At 28.9% G+C, this 22,324-nt stretch overlaps 1 protein-coding gene across 2 annotated transcripts in view; it reads right to left on the bottom strand.

Moving 5' to 3' along the window:
- The window catches only part of LOC100167260 (atrial natriuretic peptide receptor 1), a 72,480-nt gene extending 56,380 nt beyond the window's left edge, over positions 1–16,100 (bottom strand). The window contains exon 1 of one of the 2 annotated variants that reach the window (XM_001943438.5): positions 15,706–16,100. In XM_001943438.5, the coding sequence (XP_001943473.2) occupies positions 15,706–15,947 (242 nt within the window). In that variant the 5' untranslated portion in view covers positions 15,948–16,100. Of the gene's footprint in view, positions 1–6,207; positions 6,508–15,705 lie in introns of those variants that run through there. The other variant, XM_016805327.2, reaches the window with a different exon arrangement.
- Between the last annotated feature and the right edge of the window lie 6,224 nt (positions 16,101–22,324).

Raw genomic sequence — 22,324 nt, 5'->3', positions numbered from 1 at the left:
ATGAAATTGTATTGACATTTATAAAAAAAAAAAACTAAAAAATTGAAAATGTCCGTAGACTGCAGCTCAAAACGGGCTTTGTTTTTTCTCAGTGCTTTAGAAAACTACTGAGAATTTTTACCTCCTCATCAATGCACCGACTAGATTCACTTTCCTGTCGGAAAAGATACTGAAATTGAAAATCGAAGCTTTATTTCGACTACTTATCGTGTACACAGACGTAAATAAAAATAAAAATAAAAATACATGACACTGTAAAATCAATACATTCATCGTTCCACTCAGAATCTGAAATAAAAATGTATTATTTTTTGTATAAGAATCGTTTAGGAATAAGACGTGTACTAATTTCTCTGTGAGTATAAGTGGGTAAACTTACTCATCGAACAATATTGTCAATACAAATGTTTCGATTAGAATAATAATTGAAAACAATATGTCGATTTGCATCATTATGGGTACCGCTACTACCTATATCAATATTAATTGTTTAGGCGAGAATTTATTTATCTCCTCTAATAACCGTGAAAACAAACAATTTACAATTTCAATCTGCTGTTATTATGATTATCGTAACGCTATAAATAATAAAACTCGACAAAAGTTATTAGCTTTTGGTAAACATTAAGACAGAAACGCAGTAGAAACTTAATGTCCCTAGCGACCACACTTTGGATTTGCTAAGATGTTTCTCATTATACTCAGACATGAGTGCGTACGTTTATGTGTGTACAATGCACATTAGTGCTTTTGACAACGCCAGTAATGGAATATATGAGGTTTATATTAGATTTATAGTTAAAAGCCTCAAATTACACGTATGAAGTCTGCCAAGTTGACTGCAGTCCTGATATTCGTACAACACTATATTGCCTCACATTATTATTAGGTATTCATTAAAATTGAAAAGTATATGGAACGTAAATTCCACCTGGACTTTCGATGAAATTGTGTAAACCGTAAAGTTTTGATAGAAAAATAAAAATAAAAGTAATACCTAACTATAAAATTATGACAATAATAATCGTACTCGTTTTGAGAGCAAACTAATTTTTTTTCGTAAATACGTAAACCGTACGATACACGTCACCTCGAACATCATTTTCCAATATACGTTTTTTTACAATTAAGACGTTATTGTATTTGTTTCGTATATATATATATTGTGTGTGTGTGTGTGTGTGTGTCGTATACTTGTATATAAAATCATTAAAAGTGCCACAAAAGAAAACTAAAAACATACAAAACAGTAAACTTTGGAACCAGAAAAAGTAAATGTTACAACAACCTAATTGAGTTATTATTCTATTTTATTATTGAACAAACTCTTATTGTTTGTACGTTGAACTTTTTTTTTATTGGAATCGTTAATGAATTTTTTGTACTTCTGTGTAATACAGTTTTATGATTTTTTATAACAAGTAATTTACTTATAATATTATCATAAAATCGATTTAAATGGACAAAAATGTTCCGATAGAGTAACAATTTGATCGAAATAGAGACCATATTGCGCTCATTTCGGCATGTCAAGACTAGTCATAATAAATATTAAGATTTAATTTAAAGAATATTTATTAAATAAAATTATATACTTTATATAACTAATAGTAATGACCACAGGCCATATTTTAATAGTAGTTAGTTATCGGTAATAATTACTCATCACTGACCGTTGAGACGAAATTAATTTTGGGAGAACATTATTTTTTAGTAAGTTACTCTGATTTATTTTATTTAAAAAAATGTTTATTCTTTTAGATTTGAATATTTGTATTATAACTCACCTCTTGACCCAGTTAAATATAATAAACAATATTATGTCATTGAAATACGGATCAGTGTTCAGTAAATCCTTGTTCAGTATAGGGTTGAATAGTTTATAGTGCCAATATATTAGGCTGGGTTCAATATTATACCTGGTATACGTTAATAAGATAATATGTACTCTTAGTTATTACCATTACGGTTCTCTTGTTTACACTACAAAGGAAGCGGAATGGAAATCAGCTTGCCAGAAACTCAGGATGCAAGGATGCTTTTACTGCTGGAAGGTTAATATTTTGTTGACTATTGACTGGACATTTTGTAATGTTATACTCACGTAGAGGTGACAAGACCACTCATTAGCAAAAATGAAATAATATAATAATTACATCAGCAAAAATATTCTGATTAACTTATTACTATGACTTACTATGATTTTCAACTAGGATACCTTTTCTGGTAGGAAAGTGATACTATTTGATATTATTGGTCTAAATTGAAAATTTCAGGTATTTTTTAAAATAATTGGAAAACAAATTAGAGTAAAGCAGTACATTTTTCGCAAAATTAGTTTTAAAAAATCTATTTTCTTATTTTCTTGCAATTCAAAAAAAAAAACCACTGTAGATACGTTAAATCTTCATCAAATGTTTATATTAGCTTTCTTTATACATGACATAATTAATTCCAAAATATTTCGAATCTTTTTGAATTTTTTTTAAATGTTGATAAAACATTTTTCACTCGATTAAAAAACTCGAAAATTGAATACAAGGTTCATCATATGTTATTAGTGGAAAGATTTACCATCAAATTCAAATTGAGCACATACATTATAGTGAATAAATGACTGGGCGCTCACTAATTGCCTAAAAAAGGTTACCCGAAGTGCCTCCCGCGATTTCAAAAATATTATTTACTCGAATTGCTTCCTATTTTAGATAGTGACCCTCTTGTACTAGAATCGCCTGCGATAGCTATAATTAATCGATTTACGTACCTATAACCTTATATTATAAAAAATATTAATGAATTAAATAAACTTAGTAAATTGAGTCAATGCTGACTGGCTTAATGTAAATTAAGGTTGACTAAATGTTTTAGTGAATAACAGTAATATTTAATAGTAAAAATAATAGATAATCAATATATAACATAATTTAGGTGAAATATCATTCTATTATATAGTCAAATACTTTTCGAACTGGATTTTATTACGTTGATTGGTTTTCAAATAAGCTGAACATATTTTTTTTGTACATGTCCATCGTTAGCTAAGTCTTTTTGACTCCAAAAAAGTTTAGTCCAAACTAAAACCCGACATATTATAATTGTTTTTACCCTTTTCGCTGGTCACGTTCATTTTTATAAAAAAAATAAATGTACTTAGATAGTATACTATAATAACGTGTTATTTATCGTGATGGTTTGGCAAATGAAACTGACCGTGTTGAACTAGTGATATCATTAAATGATAATCACTGATCGATAAGATTATCGCATTCAAAAAATTAATCGGTCTGGAAAATACTGTGTCTTAAAAATAATATTTTTGAACATTACGGAATAATAAAATAATAATAATATTATATAATAATCGATAATACACGTATAACTATCGATATATTAATTAATAATCCAGGTATTGAGGTATGTTATGGGAGGCAATTCGAGTAAAAAAAAGTCATCTGCCTAAATTTGGGAGGCAATTCGAGTGTCACCAAGTGGTTGATTTACTCAAATTGAGGTACACTCGATACCTCCTGTACAGCAGAACGGTTACCTACTTTACCCCTTTTCATAAATAATACCAATATAATGCCACGCCCATTAAGCGATTTAATTACTGCAGAAGCGAACCACTCTTGGCGATCCTGATTGAATCCCAATTCCAATATTTTAATTAAACAGTGTTTTGTGTTTATTATTACGTGTGTTTTAGTTTAAATTATTTTTTTGATGATTCAAATAAAAAAAAAACTCTGTCAAGTCTGTTTGCTGACTAGTACGTTTTATGTGTCTTCGTCATTGTAATATATTATGTGTTCAATTTTAATTTATAAATTAAACATTAATAGATAATCTTTGAATTTAATACAACGAAAATCGAATCCGAGAGGAAATGTAGCTTCGTGATATAACAGCTTCTATTTCTAAGGATATTTTATAATTTGTTTAAACTAAAACTACTACATGTAGGTAGGTAATATCTACGGAAAGTTGAACTAATTTTTTTATATATTTGTCTTGTAAAGTCACATAGTTGTTAATCTGATGTTGACAATTTGAGATACTCAACCGATTTACCGATCACGGGACATTGCAGAAATTCATATAGTGATCGATATATTATTATATATTTTTATATACCTAATATTATTATGTATATTATGAACATCGCTATACATTGTGACTGTTGAGTTTTATTATAAACTGGTCATGTTATTGTGTTGCATATATCTTATACAATTTAGAATAATAATTTTACTAATATACACACTGCAATAAGACTGTATTACATTTTTCTGGTTGTTATCCTGAATATTATTTCAAGACAAAAGTTTTAGTACAATTATTACTATTCCAAAACTAAAATACACTATGATAAAGGAGTATAAGGACCGAACATTACTGCGTGGAGATCATTTCGGATTCCGAAAATAAAACTCATCTGAACGCGTATAACGCTGAAAAACATTTTTCTCGTATCGTTATTATTAATAAGTGTCGATATAATGGATTCTATACAAATATTATAGTCTGTGGTTTTTACCAGTAAAATATATTCTAATTATTTTAATGAAACGTGATAGTAGTTTTGACTGTTTTATTTTTTTTAAAAATTAAATAATATTAATTAACAGTATCAAATGGAAAACCTGTAGGTAATCTAACCTATCAATTTTCCTAAATATCCAGTGAAAATAATTATATAATAATAATATGAATATAGTTATAAATAATTATAATTATAGCAACTCAATACAAAAGTTGCTACACAATATTGTGCATTAAATACTTAGAATATGTTGACTTTTTTTTGCAACTCTATATTTTCTCTCGACTTTTCAATAATTATTATTTCCATTTCGTTTTATAAAAAAAACAATTGGAACACATCAATACGTCATGTTTTTAGCACATTATTCTCAAATATTATTTTAATTAGATACATTGATCAAATACTAATTACATATTTTTTATGAAACTGCTAACGAAGCAATATATATACATCGTATTTTTGTTGTAATATAATGATGTTAAATTTACTATAGTTATAATGATAACCTATACTGATTATACTTTTTTTTTTATCTATAAACTGAAATAATTGTTTGTCTCAATATAAATGTGGTAGGTAGTTTTCTTGACTTAACACGGTATAATAAAATATATGAACGTAAACGATCGTGTACCTAATAATACAATATGACGTATTTATTTTCATATCTGTATTTACTATTTATATATTTAGATATAGCCAACGGAGTTGTATTATTACATTAACATGATTTTGAAAACTCAAAGTATTTTGTATATTGATATTCACACATTTAAATTATTACTTTTATCCATTGAGTGGAATAATTTGGAGAGGGTGGTGACAAGGTGGTGATATTACCTTATTATGATTTTATAAGCATCTCGATCGCTTGACTTTATGATGGTTGTGTTTAGTATTGTATTTTACATTTTTATTTAATTTGTTTGGAAACTAAAAATCTAAAATGACGCCTACACTGAGACAGGTACTATTTAGCGCTCTAATGCTCAATGTATTTTCTGCGAAAAAAATTAAGCCATTTATTGTGCCTGCGTTCATACAAATAGCATAATAATCATAATGTAAGATGTCCATTTATTATATAAAGATCAAAATATAAGTTTAAATTAGATGTTGAGTAAGGGTTTTTTTAGTTAGTGTGTAGGCTGGGTAAAAACTTTTACACACCTTCCACTCGCTACCACTTAGACAAACAACACATTTGTAAAAACTGAAATGACGCCGCTGCTTTAATTTCTGATGTGAATATTTTCATAATATTCGGATATTGTTTTCGCTGTTATAATAATATAGGTTAGGTACTTGGTATTTTTAATGCGATGTAACACAATTCCTAAATTCGTAATGACTAAGGACGACTATATAGCCATAAATTAACAATACAACAAATAATAATGACGAATAGACATAGGTACAAATTAATTAATTAGAAACACAATACAGTAGGTGTCCTGAGATGGGACTTTTCATCAGTGGGCGTTAACTAGGCAAACGGAGAAGGGTGGTTGCAGTATTTTGACCATATATTGTGTACAACAGCGTAATAATATGGTAATTTAAACGCGTAACGCGTATATAGATATATATAATTGTCAATTATAGTAATTAGCCTTCACAAGCACACGAATTTGATTTATAATCAATGAATAAGTTACCTTCAGTTCACGGTTGATTGGAGGCCATGGGCATCACGAGGGACACCCTGTAATTTTATACAACGAAGTATACGCATCTCTTTTCGTTCGTTTCATCCGTTCACCGTTTATTTGTTTGATCAAAATATAATTATTATGACAAAACACGCCATTAACAAACGCACTAGGTAGTTATAAGCACCAACGTTGATACAATTTGTTTTATTACATTTACCTATACACTAAACAGTATTTGTTTTATTTTATAAGACGTGTGGTAATATTTTGGATTTGATGAACAAATTGATTACGATACATGATTAATAAAGATATCATTGATAATCGTACCTTTCAGCATGTTTAGACTACAGCTGATATATTTAATCGAATATTAACAAAACACTAAAACTGGTGATATAAGTCATGGCACGGTTTTAACTTTTAAGGTGCCATTTCGCAAATTAAATAATTAAATGCTTAGGTATAATGACTAATATAATTCGATTTACTATTATCATTTATAACAAACGTATAAAAAATTACTTGTTTTAAGATTAGAATAATATAGTGTACCATTATACCTCCTTAGCTCCTTATGTTGCAGAACCTATTTAATATATATTAATGTTGCTGATATTCAATTTCAATACTTACATGTTATAATTGTTATTAGGTTTAATGTTATACTTACTGCAAAGCAGTTTCAAAGTTACGTTTGATACTGAATGTTATATCAACAAAAAATATAAAAAAATTTAAGACATTCTATTTAATTTGACCTAAATGTAAGATATTATTCTAATTCAATATTTTTTTTAAAAAACATACAAACAACTTTTATATTAAACTAACTATTTTGTATTCATCATGAGCAAAATAAGTTATAAATTATTTTTATTCCCTTGAGTGTTAAATATAAAATCAGTTATTTTAACGTCGAATGAAGCTTAACATAATATTTATTTTATTTAAAGAACATATTTCATTGCATTTTAAATATTTATCAATTGGGACTACTATTTTATAGATAACTAACGTAATATGAAATAAATAGGCTACCCATTTTATGACTCCTATAAATAAGTAGGTACAGTGAAATTATCCCCAAAGTACTATAAATGTGTCGATACTCCACACAATTCTCTTTGTTTGTCGAATATATTATACTATAAACAATAACAGTAATAGGTACTAGAATAAAAGATTCATCATTATATTATGCAGAATAAAAAAGTGCTTTTTTGAAATAATTAAAGTGTTTAAAAATTGAAAATGCTCGTTTGAAATTCAGTATTAGTTTATTCATTAAAATATAATATGATGTATAATAAATTCATTCAAATTATAATTTACATACTATAATGCATATCTTGGCCTTAAGCGGAAAAACATTAATGTTTCAAAGATTAAATATCTTTAGTTTTTTTTTATTTTGTAAGATTTCTTTAAGATCAACCATCAAGTTTTATTATATTTTTTAAAACGAAGTTAAAATAATAATATAGAGATTTCAAGAAATGAATAGTTAAAAAAAGGTTGGCAAGTGTGTGTCGCTCTGCTGTACGGTAGGTTATAAGTGGGTCACTGAAGTGGATGGTGTTACATTTGAAATCAATGATATGATATCATTGTATAAGAAAAACAATTCTAAGCGAAGACGGTCAGTCACCCTCTGGTATTACTAAGTATATTTGATGATATTATTGCGAATAAATTAATTTATATATAACCTATTTACGTGGAACCTTGTTTTAAATTTTTAATCCTTAGCTATAAAATTTGAACATTTTATGAATTTCTAACTCAAAATAATTCGCATATTTTCATGATTCTTATGCCTTTTCTCAAAATTCAAACTTTCAATGCTTGTATTAAACAATACGAAACAATACATAACATATACGAGATTTATGTAAACATTTATATTTTTGATTAAACTAACATAGGCATTACTAAGAATTATAGTTTATAACTTTAAATGTCTGTAATAATTTTATAATAAGAAAGTTTCGTGTAATATTATAATATTTGAAAAAACTAATAATTTTCAACAAAATAATTGCAAATCGACATATTTGCAGTACCTACATCAGATTTCGTTCATAATAAATAAAAACTCAAATTAATATGTTCAATTTATTATTATAAAACCACATTTTTTATATCAAACGACAATCCCGTAATAATAATTGTATTAAGTTTTAAATCAAATGCGTAAGTATATTTGCCCAAACGACAGTGGACCAGAATGAATTATTACTATTAGATATTATTATGATTATCTGTCAGTTTAGCACTGTATGATTTATCGTTTGAAAAATATATTATCAACCATCATATTACAATTTTAAATTGAAGAAATAGACGATAGTGAACTCTGATTGGATATTGTTGATTATTGGAGGATATATAATATTATTATTACTGTGATGATTAGATAATTATTTTAAGAAAATATGATTTATTCACCAGTTCGATGTTGTACTCGTTTGTATATTTATATAAGGTACGAAATGACTGTTCTATAGTGATTACTAATTCAAGATAATATTCGGTCACAGTATATTTATTATTATTTTGCAATGTTGTATTATCAATTATCATAACAGATAATATTGCTATCATATTATAGGTAGGTCGTGTGGGTATTATACCAAGGCGAATTACCTCGCTCGATGGTGCTGTTAAATTGCATAATTGAAACGCCGTGTAACGGATGCTTATCTACATTGTGTTGCCCGTCTAACATAATATTTATACAAATACACCACTTGGACAATGTATGTACACATTACACCTCTACAGACGAACATAACAGGCAATTTAACTGGTAAAATACGTCACGTTTTACGCTGGTATAAAGTAATATATTACAATCGCGATACAAAGTGGTATTTTATTAAATCATAACCGCGACCGAAAAAGACGTCCAAAACACAATATTTCAGGGCTCGCGTTTGAAAATAATATTTTTGTTTTATATTATTTAAAATTAATACGTTACACAATTTTTGTGTTTATCGTTATTTAGAATTGAAACGTTATTTTACCCAACATTTTCTAATTATCTAGTAAGTAATTTTTTTCAACATAATTTGCAATATTAGCAGCAAATTATAATTTATTGTTTTATTAATATTTAATATTTGATATTGGTATACTAATATGGTAATTTTATATGACTCATGGTATGTTTTAGAGAAGTTGGTATATAAATAAATAATATATAAAATTACCCTAGGTACCTATTAAATTTAAAAATAATAACTTATGCAGAGAATGGCCCAAATACGGAATAAATATTTTTATGAAACCAATAATACAAATTTTAAATAAATGTATTTTAAATATTTCGTTATTTTTCAATTTATAATTTCCTACAAGTTACGTTTTGTTTAATTATATATTATATATTTTGTTAATCGATATGTTTTGTTGTGTGGTATTTAATTATTTTTGTTTTTTGTTTTTCGTTATAATAACGTTTAAAAATTTCAACCGTTTTTTTTGTCAAATACAACGTATTAACGTTATAATCAATAATCATAACTTTACTATAAAGTTTGCAAGCTTTGCAATAATAATATGATTAATGTACTATAATGCTTGCAGATAAAGATTTTTCATAAAACCAACGGATGACAAATTACCATGAAGATGATGCGAGTGTTTGGTGGGTTTTAATTAGCCATGGTTAGTATTATCCTAAAATGAAATGAAATATGAAATTAATAGCTACTAAATCGATACTACAAGAGGGTAATATAATTGGTTTTAATAAACTTTAATCAATATTTTATACTATCCTAAAACGAGGATATCCTATAGGCTATAACAGATGGAGAATATAATTATTTAGGATATCTATACACTCAGATTTCTAAGTATTATTACTACGATGACTGCGCGTGGTACCGTAATTCCACTTTTTTCGATTTAAAATTATCTGCGAAGTTTAAAGTTAAAACCTAAGATTCGCCATGATCAATTCAGTTTTCCGAAAATCAGTCATGTACGTACCGAGGGAAAATTAATTTCACTACAGCAATTTCGAATAGACATATATTCTGATAAATTAATCAAATATATTTTTACGATCTTCAAATAATCTCAAAATGAACCGAAAGAAATGTTGATTTTACAATAATAATATAATCTCGTTTGAAAGAAACATTTTTCGCAAGAAAATACGTTTCGGTATGGCATATCCACCATTAAATGTTGTCAGTATTGGTCGTATAACCGTCAAACTGATAATAAGTGTGGTTTGTGCTGTGCGTGTGTGTTAAAATCCTCACGAATTCATCTTTTTTTTGTTGTCACAATTGCTTTCATGAATATTAAGCTAACATTTAAGTCGTTTTTATTGATTAAATATTACATTTTGTTCTTATAAAATATTAGTATAAATTATTCAAAACATCAGCTTTTAACTATAGATTTAAAAAAAATACAATAAAAATTAGTGTAATTCCGTCAATTGTTTACATACCTTGCGGAAAAACTGCAAAACTATTTTTTTACTACTGCAATAATAAGTGCCAAATTTTTAAACTATGTTAATAAAGTATACACTGCACTGTAATTATAATAAGTAATAACATATAACATTTATCTCTCTCCTATCTAAATGATCTACCTAACTTCAAACTACAATACATCTTATATGTTAAAAATAATTTTTTTTTGTTATATTATTTATAAATAGATACTAACTATTATATTGTATTTAAAATCAAAAAATGTCATTTTTAAAGGGTATGATTTAAATTATATACGTAAATTATAATGTAAGTAACTACGTGTAATTCAAAAAAGATTGTTGTACTCACAAATTATTTGCATAGGCTGGATACAAAGCTAGATTGCATTATGTCGTTATGGTTATTATAAAAACTGCCATTTTTAGATTGAAAAAGGTCAAATATTACTATTTTAATGTAAAGAAAATGGATAACCTAACCTTACTCAAACTAACTTGGACAAAAAAAAAATTTATAATATTGGGAAATCGCATGAGTATCTCATTACCGTAGAGCAAACGATACTGATCTATATACATATTTTTAATCCAATCATATTAATATATTATTATAATAAATCGTCTAATCTCCGCCATCGTCCGGCACGTACCTCATTATATTTTGGATCAACACATTATACAAATGTTAAAAATAATATTGAATTGTAAATGGTATACGTTGATTTTAATTTCGAATTCATTCAACAGAATTTTCATATTTTATCGAGACGACTGCAAAAGTGCAAATAGAAAGATACCTTCTCACCACCTCCCCTGTTTTTGCAACGGCCTTGTGGCTACAACCAAAAATATAGTCAAGAACAGTTTCGAGTTGACTGTAATGCTTCGATGTTGTATTTATTTTTAACTTTTACTCAGACACTCAGTACAGTATAGCAAATAATATTAAATTGTAAATGATATTATATGATGTATCTATTGACTTGATTTTAATTTTGAATTCATTCAACAGAATATTGTCGTCACCTACTTTAGAGACTACAAACAGAGACACCTGTTTTTGTTACAGCCTCGCTTCTGCAAATATAATAGTGAAGAAAAGTAAGTTTCTGGTTGATTTTAATGCGTCGATGATGTATTTATATTTAAGGTCTTCACTTACACTCTGTACACAACACTTGTGAATATTGTCTTAACATTGGCGTACCTATAGTGTTTATCTAATGCGTTTCCAAACAACATCCCAGGGTGGACGTGATGCGTCTATACAGTACACGGAATTTTATTTTGATAATAATTTTGTTTAGGTTGGACTTCATCATAATTCATAACTACATCCCCGGCCTAGCGCTGCAGCCAATTATCTGAGTCAAAGTTAGGTAGGTGTAATATGTGCTTATTTTTTTGTTTTCTGTTAATTTAAAACTGGTCCTCTTGGTGCAATTATTAAACGTCAGACTCAACTTAATGTGCTAATATTTTATAAGTAAAAATGATTATCTTTATTATTATGATATTATATTCTCGCTGCAACCGATTTATACCAAAACAATCTAAAAAACTTATTTAAAGGAATTTCTATTAAAAATAAATTGCATTAGCACACGGACAGAATAATTTACACAAAGTGTGTTCTATTTTGGTACAAAGGTTTTTTGGGGTTCTGAGAATTTTACTTGTCCTTGGATCTGGTAGTTTTTGGTATCGGGCCTTTCCATGAAGTTATGAATAATAGATATATTATTATTTACTGGACATCACATAGGTACAAGGAAACATTTTTCCGAAATAATCAATATTGTTTTTTTGCACATAAAATAAACCATTTATTTTAATTTACACACAAAGATTATTATTGATATATCAAGAAATATGTTTTACGGCGCATACGTTTAGAAAATTAATAATTATACTATTCGTATCAACTACCAAGTTAAATTTCTCATAGATTATTCGAGATGCATGCGAATTTTCAAAGAATTGGATCAAAAGATTTAACATTTTGTGATTTTGTCAAACTTTGTCAAAATTAAAACTTCATACGCATATAAAAAATAATTGTTTTCTGGTATTTTGAACATTTTTAAATTACTAGAAGTCTAGAACTAAAACTTATAATAAAGAATCTTGTTTTTAATTACTAAGCATTTTTTTTGGTACAATTTTATCAACAGTTTAAAGCTTAATAAAAAAATAGAGAATTTGAAATGCCCATAAAAAGCTTAAAATTAGTATTAATATTTTGAAACCCCTATAGTATGATATAGAATATGATAATTAAAATAATGTTGGATTTACAAACAATTTCAAATTTCAAATTTCTATAAACAGAACCAAAAAGCGTCAACATCTTATTTTGAAAATTAAATCATCCAGAAAATGTTAACATAAATATAAAAGTCTCTAGAGTAATATTTGTTTTCGAATTTCAATAAAATAACGAAAAATAGGTACATTTTGAAAAGTACAAGGAATATTTGACTATTGACTTTCCAAAATACCAACTAGACCCAATTATTGTCTAAGCCCCCTCAAATGTTTAAAATTTAAGCATTTCTACGGCTCCAAATGTTTGTATCTGTCTATTCACCTTATTTTAAAAACACATATTATTGTAAAACTAATACATTTATCAAAATATACTGAATTTGAATAGGCGTTGCTACCTGAATAAAGATTCCGAACGAAGCCAATTTTATTACGAAATGAAAAGTGTTAATGTTAAAAACGAATGCCACAATATTCTTGACATATTATAATATATCATTATATGTGTATTGTTGTCAACAATTAAAATTATTCTTAATGCCTACCATTATATATTTTCTTCGATATTTTTTTTTATATCTAACACAATGAATGATGTGTAATAATATAATATGTATTGTATACTAAATCTAAAGATAGTTTGCATTCATAAAATATAAAGTAACTAAATACAAATTATATTTATACATAACATAATATTATATACCTACTGCACATATTATAATATTTTATTTTTGCAATAAAAATATGTGTAAAATTGAAATAAATAATGAAAGAACATTATAATACGAAATTCCATTAATAGTTTCAAATTTACTTGAGTTTTGTTTTCGGTTTTAATTATTTGTTTTTAATTTGTAACTCAATATATATATATATATAAAAGTTTCCAATCATCAATATATATTGATATATACAATTCAATTAAATTATAGTCTAGCTGAAAAGTTCAAAGTTATTATAATTTAGCACCAATTGTTGTTTTTTCTAGGGTTATTCGTAACATTAATGTATAATGGGTGTTGTAACAAAATTGAACCTCCTACACATATTTCTATTAAGACTAAACTGTATTAACAAAAATGTATTCATATATTTTTTAAACGATAAAAACTCATTATGTTTCTTTTTATGTATGTGTATAATAATATTATAATATTATGTATTATTTATAAATGTTTTTTAATGTTATTGAGTTCTAGGTTTTCTGAAAGCATATTAGGTTCTAAATAATACCGGGAATTATTTTGATAGTAAAGTGAAATATAATAAAATAATGCAAAATTAAATAAAATAATATATTTTATAAATATTATCTCACGCACTGTCTACTGTGATGAAGGTCTCCTCGTGTCCACATTACTGCCGTACTAGTCGAATAGTTGTAAAACAAAAACAAACAGAAAAACTCACTTTAAATAGTTTAAACGATATTTTTTGTTTTACATATATCTCACGTACTGCACATCCATAGCAGGGCATGATAGTAGGTACCTGTTTATTATCGTAAATTCATAACTTATTAGCATACAAATCAAACCCGTTTGACGGTGTCTCGCACAGTAAGTAACACTTAAAACAACGTTCTACCACTACAACCGCGTTTCAGGTACCTACCTAACACAAGTGTAATGATTTTTTTAAACGAGACGTTGTCTTAGAGTTTTTTACCTGGAAAACTGTTCGATTGCTGCAGTACAAACGGCGTATATGACGCGTTCTGAGACGGAAAAGGGTCAAAGTCACGGCCTCGGTTTTCTCGTCTACCGGAAGGAAATCTCGAGAGAGGGTCAACGTTGTATATTATACGACAATATTTTAAGTGAGAAGCGACAGTGGTACATTATTATTGTACCGGTATATCTCCAACACGGTGGTATATAAGTGTTGGTACCAGTGACGTATTTAAGTTTTTGTATTGGGGCGGGGGAATATGATTTTACCCAGTACCCCTGCCCTTAAAGTTAGAGGCCTTAAGTTAGGACTCCGAAAACTTTTACATATTATATACATTATACACTATACAGTCTACGGGTGAGATTGATCCCCTTGACCTCCTCCTCCGTAGATACTGGCTGGAACCTATACCTATATACGGGGGCATAATTTCTGGAGTTTTTCAACAGTGGGGTTGCATGGTACGTATTACGTAGCATAAACGATCCAATTTTTTATGTTTGAGCTTCCGCGATGTCTCTTCGGCTATTTCACCAATGAGCTGGTGCAAACAATAATACGAGAACTTTACCAAAAAAAACTACATTCCGACGCAACGCGCATTTATTTCTGTCTGTCTAGCATTTTATTTCTATTATACCGCAGGTTTATCACGTACACGTGGAGACATTTCAAACGAAGATCGTCAACAACATATGCGTATGTGATAAATAGATGGCGAGTGTGTGTATAATTTATATATAGTATACATAAACCTACAACAAACGACTTTCGTCCGAATACTAATAAAGCGTCCATATAACGGTTACGTTATGCACATATAAAGGTACAGGAGAATCGTCCTGCTGCAGAGTTTGAATTTGGAAATTTGGAAAAAATTCAAAGGCGAGCGGTGCTTAAGAGTTGACCCCGAAGGTTATAAGATCTTTTTACCATCTCGAACAGGCGTGATTTCATCCCGCGAAACTGTATTTATAACTGCCGAGTATACCTATTATCGGCCATATAAGTACATACACCTTGTTGCAACACAATATCTACCCCCAAAATATATTTACATAGTTTATTTTTATACACTGCGACGGTTTTACCTGCTCTCGACTTTCTTCAGGCGTACCCTGTGGTGGGCCAGGAACTTCTTGTTGACCATGTCCAGGGCCAGGTCGACGGCCGGCCCGCACCTTTCCAGGTCGAACGGCGAGTCCAGTTTGGTGGTCATTAGCACGCCCACCTTGTACTCGACGAATCCCGCGGCGGCCTGCACGGCGAGCGGCGGCTGCAACAACTGCAGCAACAGCCACGCGGACACCGCCCACCCCGTCGTCAACATCATTCGACGGCGTATAATCGCGTGCGACGGCGATACGGTTGCTGTGGCGGCGGCGTTGGCGGCGTTGGCGGCGACGGCGATGATGGCGGCGAGGACGACGACGGCGGCGACGATGACGACGACGACTGCGACTAAGGTCCGCGACGACGTGGACACCGTGAGAGGATCGCACCGACCGCCGCCGCCGCCGCGTTCATCCACGAGGCACGCACCCACCCGCGCGCATGACCGTTGCGACCCCCCGCGCACTTGTTGAATTTCCCGAGGGCTGATTTTTCACACCCCTCCGCCGCCGCCGTCCGCTGCGACAACTGTGCCGGTTCGGATGTACAGCGTTATTACGCAAGCCTCCGCCGCCGCACTCGTGTCAACAAGTGTACATAATAATATGGTAAATAAATATGTACAGGGTGATCATCAACCATGCTAATAATTTACCCCCTTTATTGCTGTAAATTATTTAGAGAATCATTTTTTTGAAAACGTTGATATACCTAGTTCAAAATTTTAACGAACAGTTTCACAGTCGTTAAAATGTTTACAGGTAGGTCGTAGGTACTAACGAAAATAATCATTAAAAATGGTTTTACAAAAATATAAAATATATTATGTAATATTGAATAAAGTATTTATTATCCTTGGACCATTTTTATAGATTAATGTTATTCACTAAAATGTTCGAATTCCTATAGTCCCCAAATCTTCTTAACCCTATCACGGACCTATAAATTAGTAAGTAAACAATGTTAAATAACTCGTTCTAATTTTGATTTCGATACGTATTTTTTTTAAGAAAAATATCCACTAAATAATTAGGAATAGAAAATGTGGTTCTCATTATACAAATCACATACACAAATCTGTATCTCTATTTGTTTCTATTTTGAATCACCCCGTATAAAATAATACGAGCCTGAGGAAAACCACCACGATCCAAGGCCGAGTTATAAACTACGCGTTTTTCGGAATCCATCTCATGTCGATCACGGTGAATACACAATATAATATATACTATAATTTACATATTATATTACACTCGGGAACGTTCAGCGTAAAAAATATTATGTATATTTTACCTTATTTTTTTTTCGTCTTCTTAAAACAACTAATGCGCGCGGTACTGCGTAGTCAAAGCCTCATCGTTCTAATATTTTCTCGCCGTCGTTTGGTACCTAAAATATAAAAACCCGGCCTATCCATTCAATAATGACTCGACGTGTTTGCAGATATAAAACGGTAGGTGCCTACTGTAATGCAGAAAAACCAAAAAATATATAAGTACATATTATATAAGTACACGCATGGCATGTAATAATAATAACATGCAGGTGTTCGATTTGGTACGGTGGTTTTCCGTCACCTCAGGAAAACTTTACGGCACCGCCATTTGTTGCATGACGCTGCTGTTGCAGCGACTTTATATCGTATATAATATCGTACCATATATATATATATACGAGGGACTTCCGGACGGGTATATAGTTTTGTTTCCAAAGTATATGTGTATGTATATGATATAACGACGATGTAGTACCAGACTTGAATATTTATTGTAAACCATCTTATTTATGGCGAGCGCCGTAGTTGCACTCTGGTGTACGAAGGTATATTGGTATATATATTATCATGTAATGTGAATTCAAAGTTATACAGCCGTCAAACGACGGGAACTTTTTCCACTTTTTTTTTTACCTAGACATAAGTTATCTCAGCCAATGTAAATCCTTAGTACTTACGAAAAATAGTAGTTTTGCGTTTCTATATAATATTATAATAACTGACGAAATTGCAATGTGGCCTTCGTGATCACTGCACAACTTTGATATTATGATGCGTGTTGAGAATTAATGCAACTAAATCACACAAAAAGTGCGCAATACTTCAAACTAAGTGACAAGCATACTCTCCGTAGGCTCAAGCGCGTACGTCCTCATGATGTTTACAGTAATTTATTAAAAAAAAAAATTAAAAATTAAAAATGTAATATCCTATATTATTCATATTGTATTTTATATTCTATGTATAATTTATTCTATATATGTAGGTACATTTTTGTAAATTGTTTTATATTATTTTATTTAGTTGATATCAACTGTTAAATTGTCAAAAACAAAAAAATACTGTAACCAATAAATTAGATAACTTTGTCAAGAAAACTTTATAATAAAAAAATATATACATAGGCACTGACAAACGATTGAATATAATACAAATTAATATTAATATTTTAATAATGATTATTATAATAATAATTACCTGAACGAAATAAGAAATACATGATAAATTATAAATTTTAAAATCGATTCCAATTTTCAGATTTGTATATTATAATATATTGTACTGTACCTATATTTACATAATTGCAGCAAACATTAAACTTTGTTTTTCTTTAGTTACTTTAGTATATTATAATGGTTATCCTCAAAAATATTACAAACACACGAGGTTGAAAATTATTGTTCATTTCGACGAGTCTATTTTATTGAATCGCAAATAAGAGTTTTTGATAAGCATAAACTTATCAATCATGTTCGTTATATTGTGTTGAATTATAAAACTTACTCTATTTGATTACAACTCCATATTACGCAAAATTGATATAATTAATTACCTATATTATATAATGGGTCTTTCTTTATCGACTCAATTAAAATTTACAATTTATTCCGTGTTACATATTCCATACTATTAAAAATTAACAAACAATTAAAACAACGTGCTAACCCAAACCCATCAGTTCATACGTAAGTATCGTATTACTCATACTTGATAAAATAAAATATTATTTAATTTTTAAAATCGTGGACAGTGGTTATTCTAAAACAACTTTATATTTTTTGCTACAACACTACACTTCGGTGGTTAAATAATTTTTTTTTAATGACCTGTTTTTACAAGTTAGGTAGATGACAGATGATAATCGTACTTAGATAGTTAAATAAGTTAAAATTAAAAAAAAAAAATAAAAATTCCAAGATGATAAACGAGAATAAATTCCTATCAGTTACATTTAAATTTAATTTTTTATTATGAGTAACTACGCGGTTTTATTTAATAAAAAGATATAAGACAAAAAAAACAAAAATTAGTAACTAAGAAATAAAAACGTAAAAGTATTTTTTGTAGCTATACTTAGTAAACTAAAATGTAATAATTATTAGTGTCATCGATCCAATAAATACGCAGTGATGCAGACCAGATTTTTTTTATATTCTAGAATTTAAATTTTTCGAAGATAAATATCCCTATAATGATAGTTTGCAGTAATTATACTGTGTATAGTATTGCATTTAAACTTTAAAGTTTCGGGTATGAAATCATATACTGCTGTGCGTCTAAATTGCGTTAGAGGGATGTGCGACAGACAAAGCGTGGACTGTGAAGCAAGGACAACAGACGATTGTCTTTATAGTGTCTGGACAATAAAACATTTGAATATAATTTGTTATATTGTATAAACTGCACTAAACTGTTACATCAATTATATTTTCTAACTTTTTGGTTTACAACATGGATAAATAATAATACGTAGGCATGTATAACACCGCCTTTAATCGATATTCGATATCATAGGCATATATACACACAACATATAATACGAATTCCAAAATAATCAAACAAGACAATGTTCTTATTTGATATTATCATCAGCTATTGCCTACACGAAATTCGATTTTTCAATTATAATTACTGGTCCCGAAGGAATGTAATATTAGTTCCATGTAAAGGAATAACAGTTGGGTATACCTAACAAGAGATATATCGATATAGGTATCTCGTAACCACGATACGATCGTTTTTCATGAACTGAATGTCCATTTTACTGGAAAAAACTATTAAGTATGCTACGTGGATGTAACATATATATGTATTCCTAAGTAGGGTAATATCAAAAACGAGTATCGAACACATCTCCATATTTTATGTGTTTAGCTTATAATCTACACAGTCACACAAGAGGATGTCCTTAAATAAATATATAGGATGATCCTAAACGGTAGACTAACGATTTTTTTTTTTTACTTTCACGGTCTTAAAAACCACGGGAGTGTTGGAATTTTTTGAAAGTAAGTAGGTAACTAGAATATTCGTGTTGGTAGTCTCCAAAAAAAAAATCCGAACGGTCTGAGACACCCCATAGACACGTAATCCTATATTATATATTTGTATAATATGTAATATCGAATAAAAGATAAGATAGGAAGGGACTGCTTTTAGTGACCTATAACATTTACCAATGTGACTTGTAACTTAGGTAGTTGTTCGCTGGAGATCCACCGAACCCTATCAATTTGACATTTTAACAGAAAAAACTGGTTTATTTATGTTCACATGTATATTATAAAAACGTACATACTTTCTAGTATTATCTTGTTTTCTTATATACTAATGACATTGTCTAATACCATCATACCATATTTTTTTTTTCCGTTTTTTTCGTTATGTCCCCCCTCCCCCAACCCCCCTGATTACAAAATAACTAATAGGAATGTATAAAAAATATATGTTATAATATAATTTGTTGTTCAGTTCGTGTATAATATAATTTATATTTTTATATAATAATTTTTTTGTGATATAATAATATTATACTATAGCACAACCATATTAACTGTAGGTATTGATTTATTGTATATTTGTCTATATGTGGATTAAATTAATTAAAACTAAAGAAACAAATTAAAATTACCAAACAGTACCATCTTATAGATTTTAATAACTGTTTACTTTAAATATTAAGTACTATTGAATCACATAATAATAGTTATTACTTATTAGTAAACAATTCATTTTTAGAAACATGTTTTCAAATGTATACGAAAACGTCGAAAACATTGTATGATTTATTTTAAACAACCAGGAACTGAATAAATCAGACACTTTGTAATGCAATTTAAATTAGAACAAAGTAATTATAGTTATTACACGTTTCATCAGTTATAATAATATCATTAAAAGTGAAAACATCATAATATTAATCTTCTTGGAACTAATGGAACGTAATTAAAATATTATATTTTCAACTAAAAAGGATATAAAAAACGTCATTATATATACAGTCTATTGATTTTTTTTTTCTAATTAAAAATTCCTAAAATACATCATATTTTGATATTATGTTGGTTAAATACAGAGTTTGAAATAGTGCATTTCATCATGATTAAAGAGTATTTTGTACAAAGTCCGAAATGTATAAATATTGCTTACTGTTTTCGATTTATTATACAAAATGCGTGTACCCATTAACAATAATTTTCCATTGCAAAAAAAAAATATTCAATTTAATTTTGTTCAACAATTAGTAAAAAACAAATCTTAAATTTGAAATTAACTCATATTTTTAAAGTGATAAACAATTCTATGAAGGTATACACATCACACATCACACTAGAGTAGTTGTGTGGCACCTACTTTTACAATTTACATACATTGTATCATATTCAACAGTTACAAATTACAATTTAAGGAAAAATTATTTGCAACACTTTTAAAAGTACCTACCTACTAACTTATATAATTGTTGAATAAAACCTATTAGACAAGTTTATAATTTACGCCACTTCCGAAGGCATAATACCTACAGTATATACCTACTACCTATATTATTTTGTATTTTAACATGCAAATGTAGCCAGTGTAGGTAGTAGAGTTAATTCATGGTACCCAGAACATCTAAGCTTGATAAAGTGATGATATATTATGATGACATATTTGTGTTTAATTACTGTAATAGTACTGCTTGTATATGTTGCTAGCAAAGTGTTAATCCGGCATTCTATAAAATACCTAAGCCTTGTACAGAATACCAAAGTTTGGTAAGAAAAGTATTAAATTTATGTAATGATACTAGGTATAGGTATCCTATCAAATGTCAAACTTCAAGTTGGAAGTGTATAAACTTGTTATAAAAATACAAACATCCATTGCCAGATAAAAAAACTTAAACCGCCAGAAGTTGGTGCTACGGTTCGAGTTCCAGCAGTCACGACTCAATACCCTGATGTAGAGAAAGGTCACAGTGATGATCGAAATTGTTTAGCTGTTGTTATGGAGGTAAACATAAAATACATTATTTATAACTCATTATTTTTAAGTCATTCGTACTTCATTATTTATGATCATTTTAATATTATTTCAGGTAACAATATTGATGTCTATTATCGTTCAGAAACTAAGGAAAAGCTTTTAAAACTTTACACTCCAGCCTCAAGCACTCAATTCACAATATGCCAAACAAATTTAGTTACGATTGACGAAGTTCTAATGGAAAATACATTTGCTTTACGGACAATAGAAACCTTGCAGCAACAGTACAGGGGAATTGGACGAGGTTTTGTCAAATAAACGCGAAAGTCAAAATGTCAGACCACGAAATGCGT

The sequence above is a fragment of the Acyrthosiphon pisum genome, chromosome A1 (assembly GCF_005508785.2).
Source record: "Acyrthosiphon pisum isolate AL4f chromosome A1, pea_aphid_22Mar2018_4r6ur, whole genome shotgun sequence".
Classification (NCBI taxonomy): domain Eukaryota; kingdom Metazoa; phylum Arthropoda; class Insecta; order Hemiptera; family Aphididae; genus Acyrthosiphon; species Acyrthosiphon pisum.
This window is presented reverse-complemented; position numbering and strand designations above follow the sequence as displayed.